General features: G+C 28.7%; 3 protein-coding genes across 9 annotated transcripts; 2 read left to right on the forward strand and 1 right to left on the reverse strand.

The window, feature by feature from the left end:
- Positions 1–61: 61 nt before the first annotated feature.
- LOC106789930 (polycomb protein suz12-B) lies at positions 62–5,080 on the reverse strand. 3 transcript variants are annotated; one of them, XM_014754497.1, is made up of 10 exons: positions 4,845–5,080; positions 3,580–3,626; positions 3,272–3,284; positions 2,963–3,146; positions 2,794–2,885; positions 2,333–2,525; positions 1,890–2,255; positions 1,523–1,824; positions 1,147–1,424; positions 62–1,059 (listed from the first exon to the last, which is right to left on the reverse strand). In XM_014754497.1, the coding sequence occupies exons 1-10, from the start codon at positions 4,911–4,913 to the stop codon at positions 435–437; spliced, it is 2,169 nt and encodes a 722-aa protein (XP_014609983.1). In that variant the 5' UTR covers positions 4,914–5,080; the 3' UTR covers positions 62–434. The 3 variants fall into 3 exon arrangements, with proteins under 3 accessions (XP_014609983.1, XP_014609985.1, XP_014609982.1); XM_014754499.1 differs by lacking the exon at positions 3,272–3,284 and having other exon boundaries at positions 2,963–3,129; positions 4,845–5,079; XM_014754496.1 differs by lacking the exon at positions 3,272–3,284 and having other exon boundaries at positions 4,845–5,079.
- A 322-nt stretch (positions 5,081–5,402) lies between these two features.
- Positions 5,403–8,792, forward strand: LOC106789946 (ubiquitin domain-containing protein UBFD1-like). 5 transcript variants are annotated; one of them, XR_001382042.1, is made up of 6 exons: positions 5,403–5,633; positions 6,203–6,592; positions 6,681–6,871; positions 6,974–7,162; positions 7,254–7,462; positions 7,747–8,792. XR_001382042.1 is itself a non-coding variant. In XM_014754526.1 (5 exons), exons 1-5 carry the CDS (start codon positions 5,621–5,623, stop codon positions 7,362–7,364), a joined length of 894 nt encoding a protein of 297 aa, XP_014610012.1. In that variant the 5' UTR covers positions 5,403–5,620; the 3' UTR covers positions 7,365–8,792. The 5 variants fall into 5 exon arrangements, 3 of the variants coding, with proteins under 3 accessions (XP_014610012.1, XP_014610013.1, XP_014610014.1); XR_001382043.1 differs by having other exon boundaries at positions 7,983–8,792; XM_014754526.1 differs by having other exon boundaries at positions 7,254–8,792.
- A 203-nt stretch (positions 8,793–8,995) lies between these two features.
- Positions 8,996–11,093, forward strand: LOC106789942. The gene is made up of 3 exons (XM_014754520.1): positions 8,996–9,241; positions 9,627–10,443; positions 10,539–11,093. Exons 2-3 carry the CDS (start codon positions 9,688–9,690, stop codon positions 10,752–10,754), a joined length of 972 nt encoding a protein of 323 aa, XP_014610006.1. The 5' UTR covers positions 8,996–9,241; positions 9,627–9,687; the 3' UTR covers positions 10,755–11,093.
- Positions 11,094–11,214: the final 121 nt, after the last annotated feature.

Genomic DNA, 11,214 nt, shown 5'->3' on the forward strand with positions numbered 1-11,214 from the left:
TAACAAGAAATTTTAAAAAGTTCTATTTTTTTTTAAATAATTTCCCCAAAAATTGATTGTCTTTTAGGGTCAATGTTTTTTATCACAAAATTTAATTTCTATTACAAATTAATGTGTCTTACTACTTTTATGAGGCAGAGAATTTTATATTATATTATTATGAGCGTAAATTTTAAACCATTTGTACCAATACGTTGTAACATCCAAAGATATAAAATATATATAACATAAATAGTATCATTGACTAGACCATACAAAAATCAGTATGATACCATATGTTTAAAAAATAATAATTGTTGCCAATATATAAGTATTAATTAATACAATGCGTTTTGAACTAATGCAAATTACTTAAAAAGGAACAGCTTAAGCATTCCTTTTTCTCATTCATTTTTTAATTCATCAAAAAACTGCATATAAAATCAAAATAAACGTTAATGTGTTGACTGAAACATATGCATAGAAACAGTCGATTTTACATTTTGAGAATTTGGTGATCCCAAGGGTAGCGACGTTTTCCTCCTAGCGTTAGAACTTGAACAGTCATTATTAAAACTGATTTTTGTACTACTTGCTTTAGTAGTAGTAACATCAGTAGATGCCTGAAAACCTGTGGATACCCATCTATCTACTTGAGCCTCATGAGATTTTTGCAAAACTTTGCGAACATCACCATTTTCACCTCCTTCTTTCATAATCTCCTGGAGCTTTTGAATAGTCTGATAAAGAATAACGGGACTAATTAAACCAAAATCAAATAAGCTGCACATATGCAGTACAAAATTTCGATACAAATTTTTCATAAGTAATTCCTTTCCTTTGGTTTCTAAAAACATTTGGCAGGCTAATGGTATTTGACAGTCTCCTACATATCCATACTTCATAACATGTAGATTCCACATTTTCATTAATTCTTTTTCTCCCTCATTAACATCAGTAAAATCATCGATCATCATCATTGTCTTTGTTTGCAACCACTTTGGATCATTTTCTCCTTCTGAGTCAATATCCATTTCTTTTGGATAAATAGGCAAACAAGTAACGGTATGATGATATAATCTGCATAAGTCAACAACATTGATCAGATGCGAATAGAAAAAAAAACAAAAAGATTTTGGCCCTCTAATAAAATATTATCGATCCTACCTATTGTGTCCAGTGATATAAGGTCTTTGGCTTTCAAATTCATTTTCATCGAGTTCAAGAAATTCAGATAAACTCGGTTTTGTTCTCTTTGGCCGACAGACTAAAATATTAGTTACGCTCGTACGTCTAGTTGGGCCATTGGAACGTTGCTGCCCTGACGCTGCCACAGCTCCAAAGGGGGCAGATGGTTGAGTAATTAATTCATGTGGACTACCAGCATATGAACCATCATAACATTCGTTTATTGCTACATCTATACGGGCACCTTGTGGTATTGGCTAAAAACGATACATTTGCTTATTAATTAACGCCCAACTAACGAAATTATATTAAATAGTTTCTTCTTCTCCCAAAAAAAAAAAAAAGAACAACTTACCACGTAGGTAAATGTAAATCTAGAATGGCATAATTTCAAATGCTTTAAAAGAGAGTAGAGTTTTCCACAATCTAATGAACACCATGGGCAATGAAGATCCTCACAAGCCTCTGTTTGTTGACGACTGTTATTATTATATAAAAATTGATAAACTATTTGTTGAGTACCCATTGAATTATCCATTTTTTCAGTGGATACAGACATTCTCGAAGGGGTCAATGGACTAGGTGTTGGCAGTGTTGCATTATTGTTATTGTTCGTGTTATTATTATTATGATTTGTAGAAGAACGCTCAAAGCCAGCTAAAGTAATTACATATGCACAATATTAAATACATATTATTATTTAAATAGTAGCAAGAACTTACTATTGCCTGATCGATTTTCTTTATTGTCACCGCTTGGCACTGGATGAATAGGAGCAGGTCTATCCACTAAACCATTACTTGGCTCCATAGTCCAACTAAGTCTAAATTTGAGTGTAGGACCTCTACTGAACACTTCAAAAGGACCACTATCTTTAATGTCAGGTACACTTTCCCAAGAACTATATTTCTTTGGGCTGGATCTAACATTAGCGTGTACTTCCTGCAAACCTAATTCATAATCACCATCTGTCAGAAGACATCTGTTATGTTTATCATATACTATGAGCTCAGAGCCATACAATTTTACTTCTTCACTACCGCTTTTAATTGAACCTGCAGAAGACTTTCGACGTTTCTGTGCTGGTTCTACAAAAGGAAACATATATTTCAAGTATTTATATATAACTTTTGCTAGATATAATCTGATATAATTTTGCATATACCTTCTAAATCACAGCTATGTATAAGGCAGCTATTATTAGACGTACAATATACCCTTAATAAAAGCATATATGTCTTTGCTAGATGTCCATTATTTATGGTAAATGATTCATTAGGTATTGAGATTGTTGGTGCTTTAGGTGGAGGTTGATTTTCTAAAGGATTAATTGGAACTTCACTGGTTCCAACAGATACCTAAACAAAAAGTTTTGAATTAGTATGTATTAGGTCGTTGCATAATTTCTGTCGTATTTCTTTCTCATACAGTGTTTTATTTTTGCATCAATATAATAGGACATTTTTTTATTGGATATTGACAAATTGTTGTTAATAATTGTCGATATATATCATTAATTAAATAAATTTTTTCGCAGATTTCTGGTAGTTTAGATCAATTCAAAATACGACGGAAATTATACAACGACCTAATACTATAAAACATATTCATTGATGATAAACTTACTTGCATAATAGGTGAGCTTACATCTTTTCTTTTCTTGTGACAAATTTTTAAGAGTAAAGTTTCTACCTTTACTGGATCCTGTGATGCTTCAACTATAATGATATGAAAATATAATACTTTGTAAGTATAAATTCAAAGAATATATCAATCTATATAAGAAAAAACTTACTCTTTTTATCATAGAATCCTAAAAATGTAAGTGTCATATATCCACGTACACCAAGAATTTGTTCTTCCATATTTTTTGACGTTAATTTTTCCAATATTGTGTCAATTTTAAATCCCCTACGGGATTTATGACTCCTGGACATACGTTGCCTCATATATGTCAAATTTCTATAGAGAAATATTGGCTAAAATAAATAAAATCAATTAAATTGTTGAACTTGTTAAATTTCATGTGATATTAAATTAAAAATAAAAATTATTGAATAAAATCAAATAATAAATATCTGACAAAATATAATATTATACCTACCGTAATAAGTATCCTGGATGTAAAATTATATAATAATAAAAAATAGATTATAATTTTTAAAATATGAAATAGTAACTTCGTTGCATTATTAACATATAAACAAACACAATAAATTACTATAAATCACATTCAATCACTGGTCATAGTAAATCCTATAATTTTTAAAAATCAAACGATACTAACAGTATTGTGTAATATGCTTAATAATATACATAGAAAATATATAGCATTAACACTTTGAGTGGATCAGAAATTAATATTATACATATACAATATTAAATATAATAATTTATAACTTGCTTACTTACTGATATTTGATTTCTTGTACGTAGAAAGCGATAAATTTGTGTTGGTTCTGTAAAGGAATGAATAAATTTATCAAATACATCTGAGAGATGTTAAATGCACAAATAAAAGATTTTTAATTATAAATATTATAAAATGAATGGTATCAAATTAAAAAAAGAAATTTTATTGGTAAACTAAAAATTATTGTATAAGAATTTTTAATATAAATATAAAATCAAATCTAAACAGTTTCACGAGAAATAACTAGATGGCGTATTAAGTAAAACTTTTCTCGCAAGGAAATAATATTACTCTGGAGTACAAATACTGAATCTGAAGCGATTTCTGATGATCCTTCTGTTGATCAGAATGGGACGTGATGATTTGGTTTTGCTCGTCGATACGAGATGCCTGCACCGACTCTTGTTACGACTTCGGCAGGATAAACCTCTCTGATCCCATTAAATTTTTAATTCATGACTTACAATTATTACTAAAAAATTATTTATTACGACTACCAGATATAGAACTTAATGCCCTGCTGATAAAAACTAAGAGTTTTGATTTCTGACCGTTCTTACATTGTACGTTATGTGTTAGATTTCAAAAAAATGTTAATAGACGAGAAAGCCATTCTGTACAATTTCGAAATATTTTCTTTTTAAAAATATTATATATATTATCTATTAATTATTTATATTTTCTATTTAACTGTTTCAATAACCAATATTTTATTTAAATACAAAATTTAATTGAATATAAAATAGAACAAATATATTATAAGTACGAAGTAGCGTATATAAAGTTACATTTTCATCAGAATTTAATACAATGTTTCTGTAGGTAAATTTGTGAGAATAACTTGAGTTGTTTTTCGAAGAGGATTTAAAGTAAAAATACAACAGAACGAAGACACATCGTTTCATTCGGCTAAATATAATCGATATTTTCTTAACCGTTTGGTAAAAGTTAAATATATTCGTAAGTAAGGTTAATAAAAGCGCGGTTTGTAAAAATTAAAGCGAAGAGGCAAATGCTGACAGGTGTCTGCGACAAGAAGAATAAAGGAGGGAGGTAACTGAACCGACGCGCGCCACGGCGCTGGACGGACCCTTTGAAAATAGGGTTATGTGTTAGCATGAAAAAGATTAACAGTTAGGATCCATAAAGATACCGTTGGAACAATGCTAATTAAAATTTTAGCACTTAGATAGGTTGAAACAACTGATAAGAATGAAATATATGTAAAAGGGGGGAAAAAGAGATAGCAACTTTTTCTACTCACTTTCGAAGGCTTGAAGAAATAGCTCGTGGTCTGCCTGTATTTGATCCATTCGCGGGCCCTTTTGTCCATCCAATTCTTTCTCCCGCTTCTTTGGGGGCATTTTTCACCTTAATATTTACAGATTATTCCACAGAAAGCACACTCTTTCCCGTGTAAAATCCGATGACAACACCCGCCCCGCGCGAAAACTGCGGCACTCGACTGCCACTGACGAAAGCGCAACCTACCAGCATTATTTTGTAATCGCTTCCCAAATCCACGAATCATAAAATAATTAGTACTACACACCGACACCTAGTCTTATGCAGCACTTATTGCACGTGGTCATCCACGTGATCAATACGTCCACCAATTGCAACGATTAAGTAAATGAAGATCATCCAATAATATCGACTAATCGTTTTAATTCTTCTTAAAAAAATTTCAATAATATTAAACAATATTTATTGCAACATGTAAAAGAAATTCATTTATAAATGCGTTTTCAATGGAATTGTATTTGTACTTATCTAAACGTAAGAAAACTTTATTTTTCGTTAGTTAATCAAATTCAGTATTGAATTAATAACTTTTTTACATCAACTTCTTTTTGTTATTATCGTGAGCCGTATATTCGTATATAATTTTTTAAATGCATAATGTTAAGTGAACTCAATGTTATTTATCATTTTGTAAACTCTATTTAAGAATAAAGTGAAAGTCATTCCGATGAACTGTTACACAAGTATTTGGTAGACCTGAAATCATTTTGATTGGTCAACAGAACACAGTCCATCATGGAGTACGTCGGTAGGTATTGAATCCTGCCAATTTATTGTCCTATCTTTTGAAAAAACTATTAGGAATAATTGTGTGTCCTTACGGATATAATAATAATGATTATTTTTATTATTTTGTATATTAAACATTTATTTATTCCTTCTTAAAAATTGATTTATAAGGGAACATTCGAAATAACAACATATATATGTAACTTTGTTAATTTTACTATAACAATGATTCTTCATTTTATATAAGTATGTTCTGTACGTATTTATAAAATTTTTTAACGTCTAAACAATTAATGATTAGAAAATATTTTCATCAAGTATATGGTTTTTTGTCTAAATCAATTTTATGGAACATAACCTTCACGTTAAGGTAATCACAATACGCTGAGACAATAAGGTTGTCTGAGCGTATGAAACAGGTGGACTTTTGTATGATTTCATTATCACATGTATCAACAAATTCCTCGATTTTATATAATTAAAATCTTAATTATCAAATCTCTCGTTATAGTTTTTATCTTTAATAATTGAAGAAGTTTAAAGTCATTCAAATTGTTCACTATGTATTTTTTTTTAATATTTACGTAGGTACTACCAAAGGTGACGAAAATGACAAATGTTGTAATTCAACTTTGTGTCCAGAAATAGTAGCCAATTCCATGTCAGATGAGAATGCATCGGAAAAAACCAATGTAGTCAGAACAGATGAAGAAAATGCTAGTGTACAACAACAACAAGAACATACCGAAGATGCAGCTGCTGCTACAACATCACAAAATATATCAGAAGAAAAAATAGACTTTAAAGTAATCTACAACAAACAGAAGATAAATGTTAATTTTGCATTAGATGGGACCGTGGCTGAATTGAAAACGCATCTTCAAAATATTATTTCAGTGCCCCATGTAATGCAGAAAGTTATGTTTAAAGGATTAGCCAAAGATGAACAAACGCTTAGAAACTTGGGAGTTACAAAAGGTGAAGATTGTAACATTGATACTTTTCCTATAATAAATGATTATATCATGAAATTTCAAATAGATTATCGAAATTTATGTTTTCGAAGGTGCCAAAGTCATGATAGTAGGATCAAAACTAGATGACATATTAGCCGTATCTATTCCGTCAAAGCAAGATCTCGCTGATGAAGCTAGTTCTGCTGCAAGTAAGGAACCTTTATCGCAACAAAAAGTACACCGTAAAGTTCTAGATAAAGGTATGCCGGATGATGTCATGCCTGGTATTTTAGATAGTAAGGTAATCAAATATTCCAAACTATAGAACAAATCCACTAATGTGGATTACAAATTCTGTAAAACTTGAAGACCCACATAAAAACATTTTAGTTTCTTCTTGTAGGAACCACTACCTGAATTTCCTATCTCAGGTATGTTGAATAAATCTGGCGGAAAGGTTAGACTTACATTTAAATTAGAACAAGATCAGCTTTGGATCGGTACAAAAGAAAGAACAGATAAACTACCTATGAACTCAATAAAAGGTGTCATTAGCGAACCAATAACTGATCATCCAGAGTATCATATTATGGTATGTTTGAGTATTGGATATTATTATTTTCCTTTTTTTTTTTTTTAATAATAAACTTTAATTATTAATTTTTTAAATAAAATATATATAGGGTATACAATTAGGCACAACAGAAGCATCAAGATATTGGATATACTGGGTTCCGGCACAATACATATCAGCCATCAAAGATGCTATTCTTGGAAAATGGTGTTATTTCTGATCAAGTGCAAATGGAAATTTTGTTTTCTCGGAAAACAATGTGTAATCGAGTGTAAACATTGACACAAATACGATTGTGCTAGTCACACACTTTTAACAGTAAGTAATAACTTATTTTGCGTTGAAATGTCACTGAGGAGTCCCAATAAAAATAATTTGTTCTAGTAAAAAATATCTTATATAGATAATTAAGATTTCAGTTAATGACTGTTACATGATATGCGTCTCTATTCATTCTGCCAATGTTTCAGGTTCTTAGAATAATCTTTTGAAAGTGCTTTTAAATTAATGTGACACATGACATAATCTGTGATTATTGGAACTTCCAAAGCTCATAATCTATTACAATGTTACACAGTTTAAAGTGCAGTTTCTTTTTCTAGGAAGGGGGGGAGTGGTACTGAAATTATTACGATTACGTTACATCAAATTTATAAATTGTCCTAATTAAAATAAGAAAATCACGAGAAGAGTATTGTTTTTATTTGGACACTTTAGCAGAAAAAGTTATAGCTTAATGAATGAGTCAATTGGAAAATTCCAAGTCTTTCTGATTATTGAAATACGGGCTTTTAAAATTTAGAATAAAAGTGAACATTTTATAAAATTCCATTTGTAGGAAGAAGCGAAGAAAGAAGTTATGATGTTGCATTTACTGACATTTGAAGTTCGTCGAGAAATATTTCATCTGATTGTCATAATTGTGAACATTTTTTAATCAATTGTTTACTTATCAAAAATCAATTTATTAGACATTTGAAACAATTTCGCAATTAAAAAACAAGTTTTTCTTTTTTGTTTTATGCATTAACTATATTTATAAATTTTATTATATCACAGAGCATGATAATACTATATAATTATATGATAATAATTATCATAACATTGCATCTCTATCTCTCTCTCTCTCTCTCTGCGATAAAAATTAAAACTTATTGCTTTGTGATAATAAGCAAGATAGTAATAAACTCAATATTAGTGTATACTAACATAAAATAACAACGAATTCCACTCTACCTTAAATTACAAAATATACTCAAACTATTTTCACATTGGCCTAGGGATAAAAATAATATTGTAAAGAAGAAGAAAAAAAAGAGGAAAAAAAAGAAGATGAAATTATATATCAAATCCTTGCTGTCTTGAAATCCATATGGATTGCATCTCGACGAGCACAAATAAAAGATATTATGTAGCTTATTTAGTATTATAACTCTTGTAAATTAGGTTTTATACCATGTAATACGTGTAATTTAAATGGAAGTACTGACACGATAAAAAAAAATCAAAATTTATTATTAACATGTATCGAAAGAGTCGATTCATTGCACATTTATTAAAGTCTGTATCGGAGGGTCATTTAAAAATAAAACTTGTAAATTATGTTGTGTGATTTGGTAAAATAAAATGAGAAGTTTTAAAACTATAAAATCTTTGTTTGTAATTTATGTTGTTGATATGATTGCTTGTTATTTTTAATTTTATCATGCTTTTAAATATTCGAAAATATTTAATTTAAAAGTAAAATATATATTTTTTTTTCTCTCTCTCTCTCTCTTGTTCTTTCTCTCTAAATGCTGTATTTTGTTGAAGCAAAACTCTCTTATGTTAGTTGATGGTCTACATCATCTGTTAACCACATGGATTACAGGAAATGACTTATTAAGATATTGCATTAATATGCTTGTAGGCTGCATCGCTGTTTAGTAGCTTGAAATGTTAAAAGTAGATGTTATACGTTCGTGGAAAATAGAAAGAAAACCTTTTACTATTTTGTATTCTATAAGTTTTTTTTTCCAATGTTATCATTGTTATGAATAAGTGACAGTCATAAGTAGTTCAAGGTTAGACATGATGCTGCATGATAAACACATGAAAGTGAGTTTTTAAATTAAATATATTTTAATATGTTCCTTTGCGTTATAATAATTGTTTTTTTTTTCATAATTGATATTAATATCATTAAATACTCAACGTTTAAAAAAAATAATCTATAGAAACAATGAATTCTAACATATTTGTATGTTCTTTTATAAGTTTGGGTTAGGTTTACAACTCAACTGTCGGTCAATTAGATAATTTAAATCATATGATTAATTTAAGAACATTTAAAACGTTTAATCAAATTGTTGATACATGTTAAATTACTTAAATAGACAAGTTTATTATATTAGGCATTTTTTTTTAAATCAAAATTAATAGAAAATTTTCAAGGACAAAAATATTATATTTATTAATAAAATTTAATAATTATCAATTTCAGATTAAAAATAAAATATTATGACATATTAAGATTTCTACTCCAAAAAAATATAGATAGAATTATGGAAATTAACAAACGCTTAGAACTTATAGAAGAAACGTTTCTTGTATTAACCGAAGATTTATTAAAATATGGAGTAACAATTAATGATCTAAAAATGACCATCGGCATGACGGATAATATAAAAATAAATAATAATGGTAATGCGTATTATTTCAGAAAAGCATTTTTTGTTTTATTAATATCCATTATTTATGGTTTATTTTTCACGTATTTGTACATTGATGTTATAACAAAAAATTTTTATGAAACTCGTTGTATTGTGCCAAACAACTATTTGATATGGGAATTTACAAGACCGATATCAAATTGTGATTATTGTCGTAACATTAATATGCCAATAATATTGTCGGACGTGACTAAAAAGGAATTTGAACCGTATGCTTATTCATCCAAACCTATAATAATAAAAAATGCTACCAGCCATTGGCCAGCATCGGAAATCTTTAGTTTTGAGTTTTTTCAAAATTTATACGAGCATATCGAAGGTGCATATGAATCTATAGAAGAGGAAAGTCAATTTTTACATTTTGACAGCGACTTCAATAACTTGCGTGAAGTCTTTGCTATGAGCAAAGAAAGAGCGATGAATGAAGAAGGTGAAGAGCCTTGGTATGTCGGTTGGAAAAATTGTCATCCAGAAGTTTTAGATGTCATGAAACAATTTTACAATGTGCCGGAGTTTCTCCCAGATGATGCAGAAGTTCCACAGACAAATTATATCTTTATGGGCTATAAACAGGGAGCTAATATGCATGTATGTGTTAAAAAATGACAATGAAAATAATAAATATATAAAATCTGTTTTATATAAAGTATTTGACAAATTTATATATTCTTCTTTTTTATTAGCTTGATTATATATCTCGACTGATGTGGCAAGGACAACTTATAGGTAGTAAAAAATGGATTGTTGCACCAACTCCTGAATGCAATCATGTTTGTAAACCATTTAATTTCTCCGTTGACACTGGAGATATTATTCTTTTGGATACAACAATATGGTATCACAGTACGTACACAGAAAATGGAAAATTTAGTTTAACTATCTCCTCTGAATATGGGTAAAAAGAAATTATTTGATATCGGTGTCGTCTTCCTCTTATTTTCTAGCTCTAATGATCTTTTAGTACAAAATAATAAGTACCTTGTAAATTAATTATTACTTGCCAGATATTTTACAATGTTTCAAAGATCTTTTAAAATGTTTTAAGTCTATTAGAATCATATTATATAGTTGTATGTACAATATACATGCAACTCTATACAAATGAATATTCTACGTATAAAACTAGAGAATGTGCCAATTAAAATCAATGATAAGAGATTAATATTTTACTAAAATTAAACTCGAGTACTGTTAATAATCAGTATTTTAGTAGAAGTATTATATTTTTATACACCACATATAAATATACATATATATATATATGACATTTACTCAAAAAAAGTGTCATAATTATTTTATATTAGTTTGAATAAATAATATTTTTATTTATATAGATAAATGAAAAATATTCTTTTTTTT

Source organism: Polistes canadensis, unplaced genomic scaffold (assembly GCF_001313835.1).
Source record: "Polistes canadensis isolate GaletaPanama2010 unplaced genomic scaffold, ASM131383v1 scaffold_208, whole genome shotgun sequence".
Classification (NCBI taxonomy): domain Eukaryota; kingdom Metazoa; phylum Arthropoda; class Insecta; order Hymenoptera; family Vespidae; genus Polistes; species Polistes canadensis.

Coding starts and splice junctions, on each gene's coding strand:
- LOC106789946 (XM_014754526.1), top strand. Junction 6,593..6,680: donor AAACTTGGGAGTTACAAAAG/GTGAAGATTGTA, acceptor ATGTTTTCGAAG/GTGCCAAAGTCATGATAGTA. Junction 6,872..6,973: donor CTGGTATTTTAGATAGTAAG/GTAATCAAATAT, acceptor TTCTTCTTGTAG/GAACCACTACCTGAATTTCC.
- LOC106789930 (XM_014754496.1), bottom strand. CDS start 4,944: ATGCCCCCAAAGAAGCGGGAGAAAGAATTGGATGGACAAAAGGGCCCG. Junction 3,147..3,579: donor GTACAAGAAATCAAATATCA/GTAAGTAAGCAA, acceptor TATTTATTTTAG/CCAATATTTCTCTATAGAAA. Junction 1,060..1,146: donor TATATCACTGGACACAATAG/GTAGGATCGATA, acceptor TGACTTATGCAG/ATTATATCATCATACCGTTA.
- LOC106789942 (XM_014754520.1), top strand. CDS start 9,688: ATGGAAATTAACAAACGCTTAGAACTTATAGAAGAAACGTTTCTTGTA. Junction 10,444..10,538: donor AACAGGGAGCTAATATGCAT/GTATGTGTTAAA, acceptor CTTTTTTATTAG/CTTGATTATATATCTCGACT.